Genomic DNA, 17,718 nt, shown 5'->3' with positions numbered 1-17,718 from the left:
CCAATGGTAGGAATCCTCCCTTGAATGCACTCTTCCACTCTCTTCCTTGGCTACTCTCAAGAGCACGAAATCAAATGACAAAAAGATTGATGGTGGCAGTCTTAATTTGGACTATTTATAGAAACGACAAGAAAAAACCGCCCAAAATTGCAAGTTTTCAATTCTGTACGCAGTGGATCGTCCCGTACGATCGTGGATCGTCCTGGACGATTTTACTTAAACGATTTGAAACGACCCTATTTGTATATGTGTACGAAATTTCTTCGTACAGCTGATCGTCCTGTACGAACTTAGTTCGTCCGGTACGAACGGTTATTACTAGGTCAGTTCTAGAAACTGCTGAAAACTGTTCTAAGTCGGTTAATCGTTTGGACGAAAATTGATTCGTCTGGACGAAATTTTTACAGAGAAGAGATCGTCCTGGACGATTTTTAATTTCGACTGGACAAAAATTTTACAGAGGACCAATCGTCATGTTCAATAATTTAATCTGTTTGGACGAAAATTTATACAGAAACCAGATCATCCTAGACGATATTTAATTTAGTCTGGACAAAAATTTTACAGAGGACCAACTGCCATGAACGATAATTTAATTTCGTCTAGATGAAAATCTTACAGAGGCCAGATCGTCCTGGACGATAATTAATTTCGTCCTGGACGAATAGGACTTAGAAAATTTTTTAAGCAAGTTCCTATTCGTTCCATGTGCTCAATATGAGATAACTGTCTGATCGTCCCATACGAACGGATATCGTCCTGTACGATCAGTATAAATTTTATATGATCTTCTATGTGTGTGTGTATGTTTTATTCACTCAACTTACAATCACTCCCTTTCAATTTATTTCAAAGAAAAGTACAAGCTTCAAATTTCACAAAGCATCTCATGCTGAATTGATTTGAAAACTTCGTAGTCTAGAGTTCAATTTTCCTGAAATGTTAGTACACACTAGAGCAAAAAAAATCTTCTAAATTGTTAGGAGATAACTACACATTTAAACAATAAAGTTTGGAATCATCAAACTATACAAGTTGCAAAAATTATAAAGCATGCAAATAACAACTATTTTAACAATCTCCTCCTTTTGATGATGGCAAACAATTATTGTTTGTATGATTTCATTTAAACAAAAACTCCTAAACTCCCCCTGAATTTGATGAATACATGTTAATTTAAAATAATATTTTATTAGTATCGGACCTAATAATTTGCCAAGCAACGTACAGGGCATTTTAGAACCTAGTACAAAATGCACGAATTTTAAAGACAAACAAACCATACTAAAGGTAACAAAATAATTGTAGCAGACTTCAAAATTCAAGAGGTCGAAAGCTTCTATATTACATAAAAACTATGTAAGAATTCTTTTAAATAAAAGAGGAAGCGCACAGTATTTACATAACCAGAAGTCCTTAAGTATTTATATAGTTCAAATGATCAACCTTTTTAGTTACAATCCATAAATCATGAAAAAAAAAATGAGAGGGCTTCAGAAAAAAAAAAATTAAGAGAAAATCTATTTTCATCCACAGGCAAGCTATAAAATAGACAAATAAAGAAAGACAACATAATCTGAAGAAAAGAAAAGCCCCAAAGCTGCAACAAACGCATTCACAAAAGCATGATAATATAGCACACAAAATTGGAGACAAATCTTACTGGAATTGCAATGGAACTCCTTGGACATGACATTGGGAATGCAGTTCGTTAAAAGGAGCTCCATGGATCACTGTTCTTCTTGGGGGTATGGCTCTCCGAGGTCTTGAAGATCCCGGATCCGAAGGGGTCCGGATCGTCGAAGGAGAATCCATGATTATAATCAGCGGTGCTTTGGATCGAGTCGAATCTCGCTATGGTTTTGCGAGGAGATTCGGCTGTGCCGATCGTGGACTCAAATCTTGAAAACTCTCTTGGTGTGTCGGTCATGCTGCGGAAGGAATCGAATCTAGAGAAGGCATCATGCGATTGATCGGTTGTGCTGCGCATTGAGTCGAATCTTGCTAGGGTTCCGCTCGAGGGGAAGGTGCTGTCGTTCATGCCGAAAGAATCGAATCGACTGAAGGTATTGAAAGAGTGGTCATCTAGTCCTTCATTAAATTTGGGTGAGAAGCCAGAGTTGAAGAGAGGAGTGCTTGGAACTGAATCAAAGAATGGGCCTCTGTCTTTCCCAAAAACACTTGCTGCGCTAGGTGAATCTGCCCCAAGACCAAAGTCTCCAGGACCAGAAAAAGAGTCCAGCCTGCTACCAACATGAAAAGCTTCCTGCCAAAATAAGTTCATTCAATTAAAAATAAATAAATGGCATCTTCAAGCCTTCTTAAGATTGAATCACAAATACATTAATCTTGTTTTGATAAATCCTGCCAAACAGGAGTTAAGCAAGATTTACCTTGAATATTGCCAAATATAATTTTAATGAATCCCATTTTAACTCCATTTTTGTTTTGTTTTTTTTTGTTTATGTATAAGTTAGCCAAACAAAGAGATAGGAGTAGTAAGGATTTAGTTCAAGTGAAGTGTATTAAGGATGAAGATCAAAAAATACTTTTCTTAGAAGATGATATTCAACAAAGGTGGATGAGATATTTTGCTAAACTTTTTAATGAAGATTGTGATAATAAGATTGACTATAGTGACCTTAGCACCCTAGATGAAAATAAAGATTTATGTTTTTATCGGCGTATTAGTAAAACTGAAGTTAGAGAGGCTTTAAAGAAAATGAAGGGTGGAAAAGCTGTTGGACCTGATGATATTCCAATAGAGGTGTGGAAATGCTTAGGAGATGAAGGAATTTATTGGCTTACTAAACTTTTTAATACTATTTTGAAGACTAAAAAGATGCCAGATGAGTGAAGAATGAGTGTGTTAATTCCCATTTTTAAGAATAAAGGTTATGCACAAGATTGTGCGAATTATAGAGGTATTAAGTTAATGTGTCATACTTTAAAACTATGGGAGCGAGTTATGGAGCATTGGTTGCAGCGTGATACTAATGTTTCTCAATATCAATTTGGATTAATGCCAGATAGGTTGATTATGGAAGCCATACATTTATTAAGAGGTTTGATAGAGAAATATAGAGAAAATAAGGAGGATTTGCATATGATATTTATTGATTTAGAAAAAGCATATGATAAAGTTCCAAGAGAAGTGTTATGGAGAGTTATTGAAAAGAAAGGAGTTAATAATGCTTATATTCAAATCATTAAAGATATGATGCAGGAGCTATTACTTGTGTTCAAACACAAGGTGGTTTGACCAAGTATTTCCCTATTTCAAGGATCAGCCTTAAGCCCATATCTTTTTTCTTTAATCATGGATGTTCTCACTAGACATTTGCAAGAGGATGTACCTTGGTGTATGCTTTTTGCTGATGATATTCTTCTTGTTGATAAGACTAGAGAGGGAGTTGAAGGCAAACTTGAATTATGGAGGTCAACCTTAGAGTCTAAAGGTTTTGCTTGGGTAGATCTAAAATGGAATATATGGAGTGTAATTTTAGTAGTAATAGACCTAGTGAGGGGATTGTGACTTTGGACGATAAAGTCATTAATAAGAGTACATGTTTTAGATATCTTGGATCTATTATTCAGAATGGTGGTGAAATAGATGGGGATATTATCAGCAGAATTCAAGTTGGATGGTTGAAGTGGAGGAATGCATCGGGCTTTGTTATGTGATAGAAATGTACCCCTCAAACTTAAGGGAAAATTCTATAAGATGGTAGTAAGGCCTTCTATGCTTTATGGTGTTGAATGTTGGCCATTAAAAGAGAAGCATAATACTAAGTTAAGTGTGGAAGAGATGAGGATGCTCAGGTGGATGAGTGGCTTTACCCTTAGAGATAGGATACGAAATGAGCATGAACGTGAAAAGGTTGGAGTAGCTCTAGTAGAAGATAAGATTAGAGAGAGTCGCCTTAGATGGTTTGGTCACATAAAATAGCGGCCTTCCGATGGCCCGGTTAGGAGAGTAGAGGTATTAGATTTGACTTATGTTAAGAAAGGTAGGGGTAGACCTAAAAAGACTTGGTTAGAAAATATTAGGAACGACCTTTCTTTATTAGAATTAAATGAGAATTTGACTTTTAATAGGACATAATGGAGAAAAAGTATTCTTATAGCCAACCCCATGTAGTGGGATAAAGGCTTGATGTTGTTGTTTTTTTGTTGTAATCAAAGGAAGCTAGGTTGTGAAATTCTTATAATTCATAGTGACAACAGTGGAGAATTTGAAAATGAAAAATTTAAAGTTTTTTGTAAGGAGCAAGAGATAGATCACAACTTTTTAGCTCCTAGAACCCCTCAACAAAATGGAGTTGTTGAAAGAAAGAACAAAACTTTGGTACAAGCCACTAAAGCCATGTTGGTTAAATATTCACTTCCTAAATATTTTTGGGCTAAAGTGGTTAATATATCATATTATGTTCTGAATAAGGTGAACATTATATCTAAGTTGAATAAGACACCCTATGAAGTTTTTAAGGGTAGGACTCCCAACCTCTCACATATATATATTTTTGGATGTAAAGTGTTCATTCAAAACAATGGGAAAATTCTTTTAGGAAAATTCAATCCTAAATTTGGTGAGGGAATTTTTCTAAGATATTTAAGTGTTGGCACATCCTGTAGAGTATCTAACTAAATGACTTTGGTTATAAAGGAGGCCACTCATGTAGTTTTTTTATGAATATGATATTTCTAGAGGGTCTAAGCTGGAAGAAGAAGATTTTGAGGAAATATCCATAGAATTAAAAATGTAAATTTTGAAGAAAGGGTTAGAACAAAAAATAAATTTCCTAAAGAAAGGAAATATACTAAAAGTCATCCTAAAGAATTAATTTTAGGAGACCTGAGTGTAGGTGTTAGGACTAAGCATGGACTTAAAAAAGAAGTAATCCATTCAGCATTTATTTCAATGATTGAACCCACTGATTTGTACCAAGCACTTTTCTACAAAAAAAGATCTTTTATTAGAGGAAGTATGGACACCACTCTTTTCATAAAAAAGAGTAGGAGATGACATTCTCATTATTCAAATTTATGTTGATGATATTTTGTTTGGATCCACTAATAAAACTTTTTGTGATAAATTTTTAAATACAATGAGTAAGGAATTTGAAATGAGTTTGATGGGAGACTTGAGTTACTTTCTTGATTTTAGTATAAAGTAGAAAGAGGATGACACCTTTCTTAGTCTATCAAAATTTTTTTGAGGACATCCTTAAAAAGTATGAAATGGATAAAGCTAAACTAATAAGTACTCCCATTAGTTTCCCAGGTTAGTTAGATAAGGAATATAACGATAAATTTGTTGATCAAAACAAATTTAGAGGGATGATTGGATCATTACTTATTTAACTACTAGCAAACTTAATATCATGTTTGGTGTTTGTCTTTGTGCTATTATTCAAGATAATCCAAAAGAATCTCGTGGTTGATAGAAAATGTACTTTTAGAACTTGTTAATTCATTAGGAACTCTTTTAGCTTTCTAGTCTAGAAGAAAATAGAACTCAGTAGCCTTTTCTCCTACTTAAGCAGAATATACAGCCTTAGGAAGTTGTGTGGCACATGTTCTTTTGTTTAAACAACAATATATGGATTTAGGTTTTTCAATTTGTATTGTTCCAACTTTTTGTGATAATACAAATGCCATTTGCATTTCAAAGAATCCAATCCAACACTCTAGGACCAATGATATAGATATAAGGCATAACTTCATTAGAAACCATATCACTAAAGGAAAAATAGAGTTACATCATATAGCTACTAAAAATAAACTTCTTGATATTTTTACAAAATCACTAGTTTTTTAAAACTTTTAGTGCCTTAAGAACTTGAGTGGGTGTTATTGATATTCATGCTTGAAATTATAAGTCTACAAAATAAGATTGTATTCTTTTATTATTGTTTATGATTATATTTTGGTTTCTAGTTTTTAATTTGTTTTGTTTGGTACTTCTTTATTTTGTCTTTGATTTATCTATTTGTTGATTTTGTTTTGCATTAAATGGGTCTTATTTGTTTTAATTTAGAAAAACATCTTGATCATCATGGGCAAATCATAAATTTGTTTTCCATTTGTACTATATGAACCACATTCATACTGTACAAATTCTTTATGTTTTTCATGATTTTTTTTAAAAAATTGGGTAGAGGAGTTTTTAATATATATTTCATGATAATCGTTATGAACACATCATCATATGTATAAATTATCAATCATTCATCAGTACAAACACATGTCAAAATGCTTTACAACAAATTTATTATGATTTAGGGCAGTATTATTAACAACAATCCCAGATGAAATACATGGTCGTATGTACGTACGTGTTATCAATTTGCATAAAGATGAATTTAAACGGCATGTATGATCATTATTGATAAATCAACACGTACGAACACCTGTTCGTCTGTACAATCAGGTTTGGTCAAAAGTCATACAAAATGACTCATCGGAAAGGCAACTCTATGAAAAGATGTTTTGCTGTAATAACTGTTCTTGACCATTTTCATTCATATGTAAAAACTCAAGTTAACTCAAGTTTTTATAGTACAAATTCAATTTCATACGTACGAACTCAATTTCATACTATACACATTAATTTCTATAAATTGGAAGATGTTTTATGAATTTATTCAATCTATCCCACAATCAAACTCTTTCAATCCTTCTTAAATGGCAAGTGACAACAAATGATTACATCCTTCCAAGGGAAGTTCATCTCATTCTGAACGAGATGATAATTTTCTTTCAAGGAAAAATGAATAAGCCTATGATTGGTTTGTTCAAGCTAAGATTACTCATTCTCATCTTCTTATTCAAGAATATATCAATTTTCCAATTATGCCCCTCTTTAACTCTACTCAATTTTCATTCATTCTCACATTGATCTACGCTTTTCATTATTACACCTTTTATTATTTTATGGCCAATTTAAAAATGAGAGAAAATAATTCCATTATGTCCTCGTATGTCTTTGACAAACGTGTTTAAATCATTAAATAGGATTTGGGTACCTTTTTACCTCTTAGAACTAAAGGAATTATTGTTCATTCTATGACTTCAAGAAGTGATTTTGATTGGATTTCTATTAATCAAACTCTTAGGGAACACCTTCAATCTAACACTCAAACTTTAAATCAAAATGCTAGGATTATCCAACATGTTTTAAGAACCTCTATTATTCTTAAAGTTGGTGATTGAGGCTTCGTTTGGGACGGCTTTTTTATTGCTTTTTAAAACGGAGTTTTAGTACAAAAATAAAAAAAATTATACTAAAACTCTGTTTTAGAAAGCAATAAAAAAGCCATCCCAAACGAAGCCTGAATCAATATCACTCCTTTACTTAGTATAGTAACATACTATATTTTGTCAAACACTCAATTTGATGAAGCCTAGTTTTTCTAGACTTCATCAATAACCTTACTGACATTAGACTTTCTGCCACTAAGAGGAAGAAGAATGTGGCTTTAAGATTCTTGATTGCCTATATTCTTGAGAAGAAATACAATCTTATTGCATATGGAACTAGTGTTGTCACAAAAGATTGAGATGGTGCCTACAGGTAATCCTAAATCCAATACCTGTTGTTTCAACCAAAGGACTTGGGCCACACAACTTCCAAGAGCGATGTACTCAGCTTCAGCAGTGGAAAGTGCAACAGAGTTTTTCTTCCTACTAGACCAAGAGACTAAAGATTATCCAATGAATTAACAAGTTCCTGAAGTGCTTTTTCTATCCATCTTGCATCCTGCAAAATCAGAGTGAAAAAAACCAATAATCTCAAAAGAAGTGCTGTGTCTAGGGTACCAAATCCCTAAGCCTTGTGTCCCCAAAAGGTATCTAAAAATTCTCTTAACAGCAGTCATGTGGGATTCCATAGGATTAGCTTGAAATCTAGCACAAAGGTAAACACTAAACATAATAACAGGTCGGCTCGCATTCAAGTAAAGTAAGGATCCAATCATGCCTCTATACTTCTTCTGATCAACAGATTTACCACTTGGGTCCTTATCCAATGGAGCACTAGAAGTCATGGGAGTGTTAATTGGCTTGGCTTTGTCCATCTCATATTTCTTCAAAATGTCCTTTATGTATTTTGTTTGATTTAAAAAGGTTCCATCCTCCAATTATTTTATGCTAAATCCCAAAAAGTGGGACAACTCTCCCATCAAACTCATCTCAAACTCTCTCCCATGATCACTATGGATGGTCAAAATCTCACAACCTAGCTTTTTATGAATCCAAGTAGAAAATGTTTTAAACTCCTCAAAAGACTCATTTTTATGTGAAAGAAATCTAGTCCAAGTGAACCTAGAGTAGTCATCAACAATCACAAATCCATAGACTTTTCCTCCCAGGCTGGCGGTGCTAATGGGTCCAAACAAATCCATGTGAAGGACTTCTAAAGATCTAGAGGTGCTAATGTCCTTAATGTGGTGAAAGGTGGAGTGTACTTGCTTTCCTAGTTGACAGGCATCACAAAGGTGGTCTTTTGAAAACTTAAGTTTGGGGACACCTCTAACTAGGTCTTTTCGGGTCACTTTCCTAAGGATTTTCATACTTACATGACAAAGTCTCCGGTGCCACAACCAAGAATCATCAATCACAGTATTTAAGGAAAAAAAATAGTACACTCAATGTTATTTAAATCAAGAATGTAGACGTTGTTGATCCTCTTTCCCTGCAAAATAGTGTTATTACTTAAACTTGTAATGCATGAATTTGCAAAGAATTGCACGATGAAGCCTTTGTCACAGAGTTGACTGATGCTAAGCAATTTGTGCTTCAATCCATCTACAAGCAAAACATTTTCAATCATAAGGTTCTTGGAATTACCAATTATACCTGCGCCTACCACCTTCTTGGTGGTGTTGTCTCCAAGAGTAACCTTGCCTCCAGTCCTGGACTCTAGTACAACAAACTGGTTGGCATCACTAGTCATATGTCGAGAGCATCCACTCTCCAGGTACCACATACTCTCACGAGGCCTTTTGTGAGAGCCCTCCTACAAAATTATCAAATGTTAGATTTAGAAACCTAAGCAGGTTTGGGTTCCTTCTTATGAAGTGTAGAATGTAATGCATGTGTGGTATGCAGTGGGTCATGCACCTTAGGTCTCTACACCCAATGTGTAATATGGTGTACTGTGAAAGTGTGTGAGATGTGTCCTAGCATGCCACATGAAAAATATCTAACTCCAGGAAAAGAATTTCTTAAGTGGTTTGAGTTATAATGCCTCTTCCTAGATTTTTGCAATTGATCAAAAGTAGGTGTCATCCTAGTTTTCTTACATGTTTCTAATTCATTTTGAATCTTCAAATTTGTGCTTTTTAAGACCTCATTTTCAATCCTCAAATTTTTCTCCATCTCTTTGGACTTCTTAAAATCAAGTGATGCGTGTGAAACTTTTAATGCATCATGCTTTTCAACTAATTTACAATGATTTTTATTTAACTCATCAAATTCATCAAGTAAAGTCATATGATTTGAATCAATCATTTGATGGTCTTTAGTCAAAATTTCATGCTCTTTTTGTAGGTTCAAAATTTCTAATTTCAAGCAAGCATGAGTTTTCTTTAATTTCCTATATGATGCATGAATTTTTTTTGAAACTTCAAGAAGTTGATCGTAGGAAAGTTCACATGCCTCTTCTTGATCAGGATTGTCGTCTGCCATCAAGCACAATTTTTATGTCTCATCTTCTGGTTCCATCTCCGATGAGTCTGATGCCGAATTCGCCCAAAATTCTTTTTGTACTCTCATCTTGTCCTTCCTTAGCTTAGGTTTCTCCTCACCCTTTCCTTTGCTTGAGTGATCTTTAAGTGTCGGGCAATCAGTTCTCATATGTCCTGGTTTCCTGTATTCATAACAAACAACATTAGAAGATCCTTTAACATGTTTATGATCCTTACCTTTTCTCCAATTTTGATGATGCTTTTGTTTCTTCCTTAGAAAGCTTTTGAATTGCCTTGTGATGAAGGAAACTTCATCGCTTTCAGACCCGGAAAATTTAGAATCTGATTTGTGTGTCTTTAGTCCAACTGTTTTCTCCTTCTTCTTCTCACCTGCATTAAGATTTCTTTGATTCACCCCTTGCTCGTAAGAAATGAGTGAGCCAAGTAAGTTATCAATAGAATAAGTGTTCAAATCCTTAGATTCAGTGATTTGCAGTGATTTTAGCATCATATGACGAAGGAAAGCATCTCAAAATTTTGTTTACTTTTTCATAGTTTGAAGTTCTTTTCTAATGCATGCAGTGAAGTAATTATCTGAGTAAATCTAGTATACATGTCAGAAATTAATTCATGAGGTTTCATACAAAAAAGTTCGTAGTCATGCAAGAGAAAATTCAAACGAGATTGTTTAAACTTCATTAGTGCTTCATAGTGATACACAACTTATCCCAAATTTATTTACCAGTTTCGCAAGTAAGAGACAGCATGTATCCTTAGATGATTTAAAGGCACATAAAAGCAACTTCAGTTTTAACCATTAATTTCACGAGAAGGTGGAGAATAACCTTCTTTGAATAAGCATCCATATGCGATAATCAGTAGATTGTAAAATGTTGAAATGCAGGTTTTTCCAGAAATCAAAAGGTAGGTTTTCGAACAAGGGAGGTTGGGTAATAGAATGACCCTTCGTAGTGTTCGATTCCCAAGGTTAAGCCATGGATCAAATTCAAAAGTTTTAACTTAAATTTTCGAATCCCGCTCTGATACCATTTGAAAGTTTGTAGGGATGTTAAGCCCTATGAACTTAGTCCCAAGCTAACCAAGAGGGGGGGGGGTGAATTGGTATTTTAAAATTCTTTTCACAAAGAACAAAGATCACATAAACCAAAAATCACACCAGAGAAAAATAAATGCGGAAATTAAAATACAGAAGCAAGAAAATAAGAACACAGAGATTTATAGTGGTTCGGTCAACTTGACAATACGTCCACTCCTTGGAGGCACCCTCCAAGTATTTACTATAAACGTGACTCTCCTTTAGCCCCCACGGCTAGGCGGATAAGCCTTTATCCAATAACCTCCTTTTTGCCACCCCGGCAAAGACAGAGAACCTATCTCCTTTTGCTTCCTCCTGAAGTGGCAGAAAACCACAACCAGATGCTGACTCCTACCTCTACTGACCCTTCCATGGAAGAGAAACTCTAGACAAGAAGGAAGCAGAGCGATCCTTTGAAGAACCCTTGTGAATCCCCTCACAAGCTCCCCCCTCACAAAGATCCTCTCTCTCTCCTTCTCTCTATTTCTCTCCTCAAGGCCTTCTCAGGTCAAGGAAGTAGCCAAAGGTTTTTCAAAACATTGAACAAGAGCTCTTAAATAGAAGAGCTTCAAAAGAGCTCATTAATTGCATGTTGCCGACAATATCGTCCAGGCTGATATGGACATCGGCCTGGCCGATTAGTACAAATCTTAGAAGATCGGCCAGAGCATCGCCCTGAATGCAAACTAGACGATTTTAAAATTGGCTTGATCATCCAGGCCAATCTCACGATCGTCCCGGCCGATCAGTTCAAATCAGAGGAAAATTGTCTAGAGCATCGCCCTGAATTCGAGCTGGCCGATATTTATCGTCCTGAAGTAACTAAGGATTTTTGAATAGATCATCCTGGCCGATCCTGCGATCGTCTAGAACGATATGATCGTATCAATCATCCTTAATTACTCCCTTAATTTCTTGATTAATTATGGCATAATTTGTGAATATTGTCCATGCTGATCAATGATCGTCCTGGCCGATAATTTAAAAATACAGTATACCTTAATTGTCTATCGCGGCAACTTCTTTCTATTTTGAGCTTATCGTCCTGGCCGATATATGTATCATCCAGGCCGATCTGTTAATGACGGCTGCCTTAATTAAGAATCTTTATTTAGACTTTCTATTTTAAGCCTGATCGTCCAGGAAGATGTAAATATCGTTCTGGCCGATATGAGTAAAAATAGAAATTCTAAGTCTCTCAAGTGTGTGTGTGTGTAGGGTTACTTAGCATCAGTCTCTTTGACAATTACAAATAGACTCAAGAAAATAAAAACAAAGTACAGACTGACTCAACCCTAGACCTACGCAATCTTGAACTGGCTTCGTCTGTTCGTCCGATCTTCGATTCCTGAAAAGTTAGAAGCAATATACAGTCCAAGAGAATCAATAGTGTTTGTCAATCATTAAAACATAAGTCATGAAAATAGATTTTCAACACACATTATATTTAGTTCTTTCATCTAAATCTCTAATTCTTAGAAAAACTCATACATTAAATAATAATTTGAACTATTGAATTTAAAAATATTTGATTTTTATTTCATTATTTTTGCGATAATTATTCTATTTGATACTTCTATTTTCTATAATAAACATTGAACTTGGTCAACTATTCTTATCTTATTTATTCTTTGTTTTAAAACTTGAGTTTTTGCATTAGGAATTTAATGTTGATTTTGTATTTTTTCTTTAGTTCTTTTCCTTATCATCTTTTTTATTCTTCCATAATAACTTTCATATTCAGGAGATTTCTTTTTTTGTTTCTTCTATTTGATGATGTCAAAAGGGGGAGGTAGTTTATGTTTGTTTGAAGTCTTCGATCCTATATTTGTCTTATGTTGTATTTCTTTTGAGGTTTATGTGTTTTTTTAAATCAAATTAAAAAAAAAGGAGGACGAAATTCTTTTTCCCCATGGTATTTAATTTTCAATCATTGAGGTGGAGCTTAGGAGAAAAGAACTTTAATTTGTTATTCAAATAATAATTATATTTTCCATCATAAAAAAGGAGGAGATTGTTATAAATTAGGAATCAAGATTGAGATTATGATTTTTGATGATAACAAAACATTATTGTTATGATCTTATTGTTTCTCTTAGCATATATTGGATATTTTTGTTTGTTTCTATGTGTACTAACATTTCAGGGAAATTATATACTACTCCAAATTACTGAAGACTTCAAGATAAGGTAGAATATGATTTCAAGTAATAGAGTTTATATATCTCTATTTTTATTTCTTGAGTCTGAGTAAGTTTGATTGAAATTAGGTAACCGTGCACACACACATAGCTGGAGAGTGATATTTTTTATAAATTGATTGTACTATACGATATCTAATCATATTGTATAATTTGACATATTTTTCCTCTAGAATATAACTAATCAAATTATGGCTTGGATTTTTGAACCATTTATACTACATGATGTGAATTCATACAGATTATTGATAGAGTATGAAATTATCTTCATACTAGATTGTACTAAACAAACACATTAATTTTTTAGGTATTCATACAGTATAATGTAAACTTGTCTAGATGACTAATATAATATGAAATTATGTACATACGACTGTCAGTGTATGAATAAAGGTTCCTATCAGATCATACAAAACAAACACATCCATTTTTAACTATTTGCATAGTACGATTTGAATTATATAGATGACTAACAATGTACAATATAAGATTTGTACCAGATCATACAGAAGATAGTCCTGAGTTTTTTGAACAGTTCATACCGAACAATCCATGATCATACATTACGATCGTATGATAGTTCTCTTGGAAATTTTAATTTTTGAATAGTTTTTCACATGATTGCTATATAAACAGTCATAAAAACTATCTCATACATCATTCACTTCAAATTTCTCATGATAGTGACATTTTGAGAGAATGTTAGGGAGAGATTTTGTGAGTAAAGAGTGAGAGATCTATTGTAAGGGAGTTGTGAGGGATTTACAAGGTTTCCCAAAGTGAGGATTTCTTTGTCTTCTTTAAATTTCTACCCAACTTATTTGGAGGCTCTTGAGAAAAGATCTTCAAGATTTGATTAAGGTTCTCTACATTCACCAGGAGGGTGAAAAAGGAATTGAATTTATGATTCCATCTCTTGGAGAGTGTAAAAGGTGACAATTGTCTAGCTTCACCAAAAGAGTGAAAAAGGGAGTGAAGGTATGCTGCCATCACTTTGAGAGTGTAAAAGGTGACAGTTCTCTGCCTTCACCAGGAGGGTGAAAAAAGATATGAAAGTATGCTGCCAACACTTGGAGAGTGTAAAAGGAGATGGTTCTTTACCGCACCAAGTTGGTGAAAGAGAGTTTGCAAGGGCTTCTCTGCCTTATTGTGGGGGTAAAAGGAGAGTCACTTTTTTTTAGTACAATAAATGGAGAAGGATTCTCAAGGGAGTGGATGTAGGTCTAGTTGGACCAAACCACTAAAAAATTTAGTATTTTTTGTTACATTTAATTTTTCCCTCATTATTATTTTACTGCATTTATATTTTTATTATTGAAAAATCATCTGTGGAAATCATTTCTTTAAACAATTGCATATTTAAAGATTAGTTATTTAAATTTCTAGAAAGATCTTAAAAAAGGTTTTCTAATATCAAAGATATTTTTTTAATAACCAAATCACGCCCTTCTTGGTTAGTCTTGGGATAGTTCTATAAGATCTAATAACTTACATAACTTTCACTCCTTTGTTTTATAGTATAACTTTTGATTTCTAGAAAATTTGTATGTCTACCTTTTTAACTATCTATAGATTATCGCATGTGGATGTTAGTCCACGAAAGATATTTTGCACCTTTTCTTCTTATGAATGGCATCAAAACTGAAACATTATTTAATGTATGGAATAATAAGGATAGAGATTTAGCCTAACTGAAAGCAAAATGTTTAAATTGTTTATTTCGTGCATTAAAATCTGAAGATTATATACATGTATCCTCACCAGAAAAGATATTTGGGATAAATAATGCATAACATATGAAGGAACTAGTGAAATAAAATAGTTTAAGCTAAGTATGCTACTTCATAACTATGAACTATTTCACATGAAATCTAGTGAATCAATTTCTAAAATGTATACTAAATTTACACAAACAAATAGTCACATCCCTACATTCATTATGTAGAGAACTTACAAATTCTAAACAAGTTAATTAAATTTTATATTGTCTACCTAATTCTTATGATGCAAATATAACTATAATTACTAAATCTAAAGACTTAAATATTTATTTGATTGATAGTTTGCTTGGCTCACTCATTGCCTACGAGCAAGGAGTGAGTCAAAGGCAAAGTGATGCAGGTGAAAAGAAGGAGAGAACTGTAGCAGTGAAAGTAAATTACTCTAATAGTAATAGTTCTGCAGTAGAGGAGGATAATGACATCATGTTAATGACAATGTTGTTCAAGATCTTTTTAAAAAGGAAACTGAGGCGTCATCAACAGCATTTGAGCAAAGGTAAAAGCAACAAAAATGTTAAAGTTTCTTCTAACACAAATTTCTTCAAATGCAGGAAACCAGGCCACCACCGAACTGATTGTTCCAACCTCATGCGATCAAGAAAAAGGGTGAAGAGAAGCTGAAGTTCAAGAGGAGCAAGCAAAAGACACAAAAAATCTTTCTAGCTCGACTCCACCTTGGAATCCTTAGAATCATAAGAAGAGGAGGCGGTAACAAACTTATGTATTATGGCTAACAATAATCTTGACCAATCAAATCGATTAAGTATGTCAACTTTCCTATAATGTATTACTTATTATTTTTGAAAATATTCATGATTCGTATAGTAAGCTGAAAAATATGCATGCTAGTCTTAATACTGAATTGTCTACTTTAAAAAAAGAGCATGCAAATTTAATTACTGAGCATTCTAATTTAGATAATGATCACATGACCTTGATTAAAAAATATGATGCCTTAAACAAGAAGCATACAAACTGCTCTTGAACTAGATAAAGCTTACAAAGTATTAGAAGCATCTGAATTAGAAATATATGATAGGGAACATGCATTAAAAATTGAAATGTCCATTCTTGAAATTAAAAACAAATTTTTTAAAGTAAAACTAACTGCTCTTGTAAAAAATAAACCACCATCTTCCTTAGAACAATCTCATAAGTCCTCAACATAAAATGCATCACATAAACCTAAGAGAAGGCACCATGACCCATATAGGTTAGTAAATCTATTTCCTAGTGTTAGGTGTTACTCTTGTGGCATGTTAGGTCACATAGCCCACACTTGTACAATCCACTATAGAACAAAAGTAATGTAGAGGCCTAAATTGCATTCATCACAGCATAGCATGCATTCATCTCATTCACTTAAGCATAGGTTAGAACCCAAACTCAATTGAGTTCCTAAATCTAACCTTTGAATGACTATGTAGGGCTGCTCTCATAAAAGGCCCGGTGAGAGCTTGTGGTACTTAGACAGTGGATGTTCGAGGCACATGATTGATGATATGAAGCAGTTCATCACACGGGAGGCCAAGTCAAGAGGCAAGGTGACACTAGGAGTCAACACCACTATGAAAGTGGTGTTCTAAGGTATAATCAATAATGATAAAAACTTTATTATTTAAAAAAGTTTTTTTAGTTGATAGATTAAAGCATAATATATTCAATATTAGTCAAATGTGTGATAAAGGTCTTGACATTACATTTATTTCTAAAAAAATGCATAATTAGTTTAAATGAATAACCTATTTTAGAAGGAAAATGAATGAATAATGTTTACATGCTAGACTTAATTTATATAAAAAATTCAAATTCTATATGTTTGAAATTAATAGTTGATGATCCGTTACTATGGCATAGTACATTATGTCGTACAAGTATGAGAACCCTTAGGAAGATTACCCAAAAAGGCCTAGTTAGAGGCATACCTAAGTTAGAATTCACTAAGGACCACTAATATGATACCTGCCAACTAGGAAAATAAGTCAAGTCTTCATTTCATTCAATTAAGGACATGAACATCTCTAGTCTACTAGAAATCCTTCACATATACCTATTTGGACTTGTCAGTATAGTTAGCCTAGGAGGGATGACATGGATTTATAATAATAGATGACTACTCTAGATTTACTTGGGTTAGATTATTAACACATAAGAGTGAGTCATTTGAGAAATTTAAGACTTTCTCCCTTTGAATTCAAAGGAAATTAGGATGTGAAATTTCAACCATTCATAGTGATTATGGTGGAGAATTTAAAAATGATAGGTTTGAATCTTTCTATCAAGAGATATGTATAGAGCATAACTTCTATGCCATTAGGATTCCTTAAAAGAATGGAATATCTAAGAGGAAAAATAGAATATTGGTAGAAGCTGCTAGGGCAATGCTAGTTGAATATACTTTCCCTAGATACTTTTAGAAGTAGTGAATATTTCTTATTTTATTTTGAATAGGGTGAATATTAGATCCAAGTTGAACAAGATATCATATGAATTCTTTAAGGGTAGGACACCTAATCTTTCCCACTTACATGTCTTCAGATATAAATGCTTTATCTTAATCAATAGAAAATCACCTTTCGGAAAGTTTGATCCAAAATCTAATGATGGAGTCTTCTTAGGTTATTAATTTATAGATAAAGACTACATAATCTTTAATAAGAGGACCTTAATAGTAGATTAGTCTACCCATGTTGTGTTTTATGAATCAGATAGGACCACTGAATCTCAACTTGAAGAAGAAGTAATAGAAGTCATTCAAGGGGTAGAAGTCATTACTATAGGAGATATATTAGAACCCCAGTAGTATTTTTATAGAGATTGAATATATTCTTCTAGTCATCCTAAAGAACTGATCAAATGAATGTTAAGACTGATTTCTTAAATTGGGTAATCAAATAGGATGTATATTTTGGGCAACCACCAAATTTTGAGAGCTCAAAATTCCTAAATCA

General features: G+C 33.5%; 1 protein-coding gene across 1 annotated transcript in view; it reads right to left on the bottom strand.

Moving 5' to 3' along the window:
* Positions 1 to 1,397: 1,397 nt before the first annotated feature.
* The window catches only part of LOC110094595, a 66,463-nt gene continuing 50,142 nt past the window's right edge, over positions 1,398 to 17,718 (bottom strand). Inside the window, exon 2 of the mRNA XM_020819861.2 lies at positions 1,398 to 2,266. Coding sequence (XP_020675520.1) covers positions 1,712 to 2,266 — 555 coding nt within the window. The 3' untranslated portion in view covers positions 1,398 to 1,711. The remainder of the gene's footprint in view (positions 2,267 to 17,718) is intronic.

The sequence above is a fragment of the Dendrobium catenatum genome, unplaced genomic scaffold, assembly GCF_001605985.2.
Source record: "Dendrobium catenatum unplaced genomic scaffold, ASM160598v2 fragScaff_scaffold_231, whole genome shotgun sequence".
Taxonomy (NCBI): Eukaryota; Viridiplantae; Streptophyta; class Magnoliopsida; order Asparagales; family Orchidaceae; genus Dendrobium; species Dendrobium catenatum.
The sequence above is the reverse complement of the archived record's forward strand: the minus strand, read 5'-3'. Positions and strand labels throughout refer to the sequence as shown.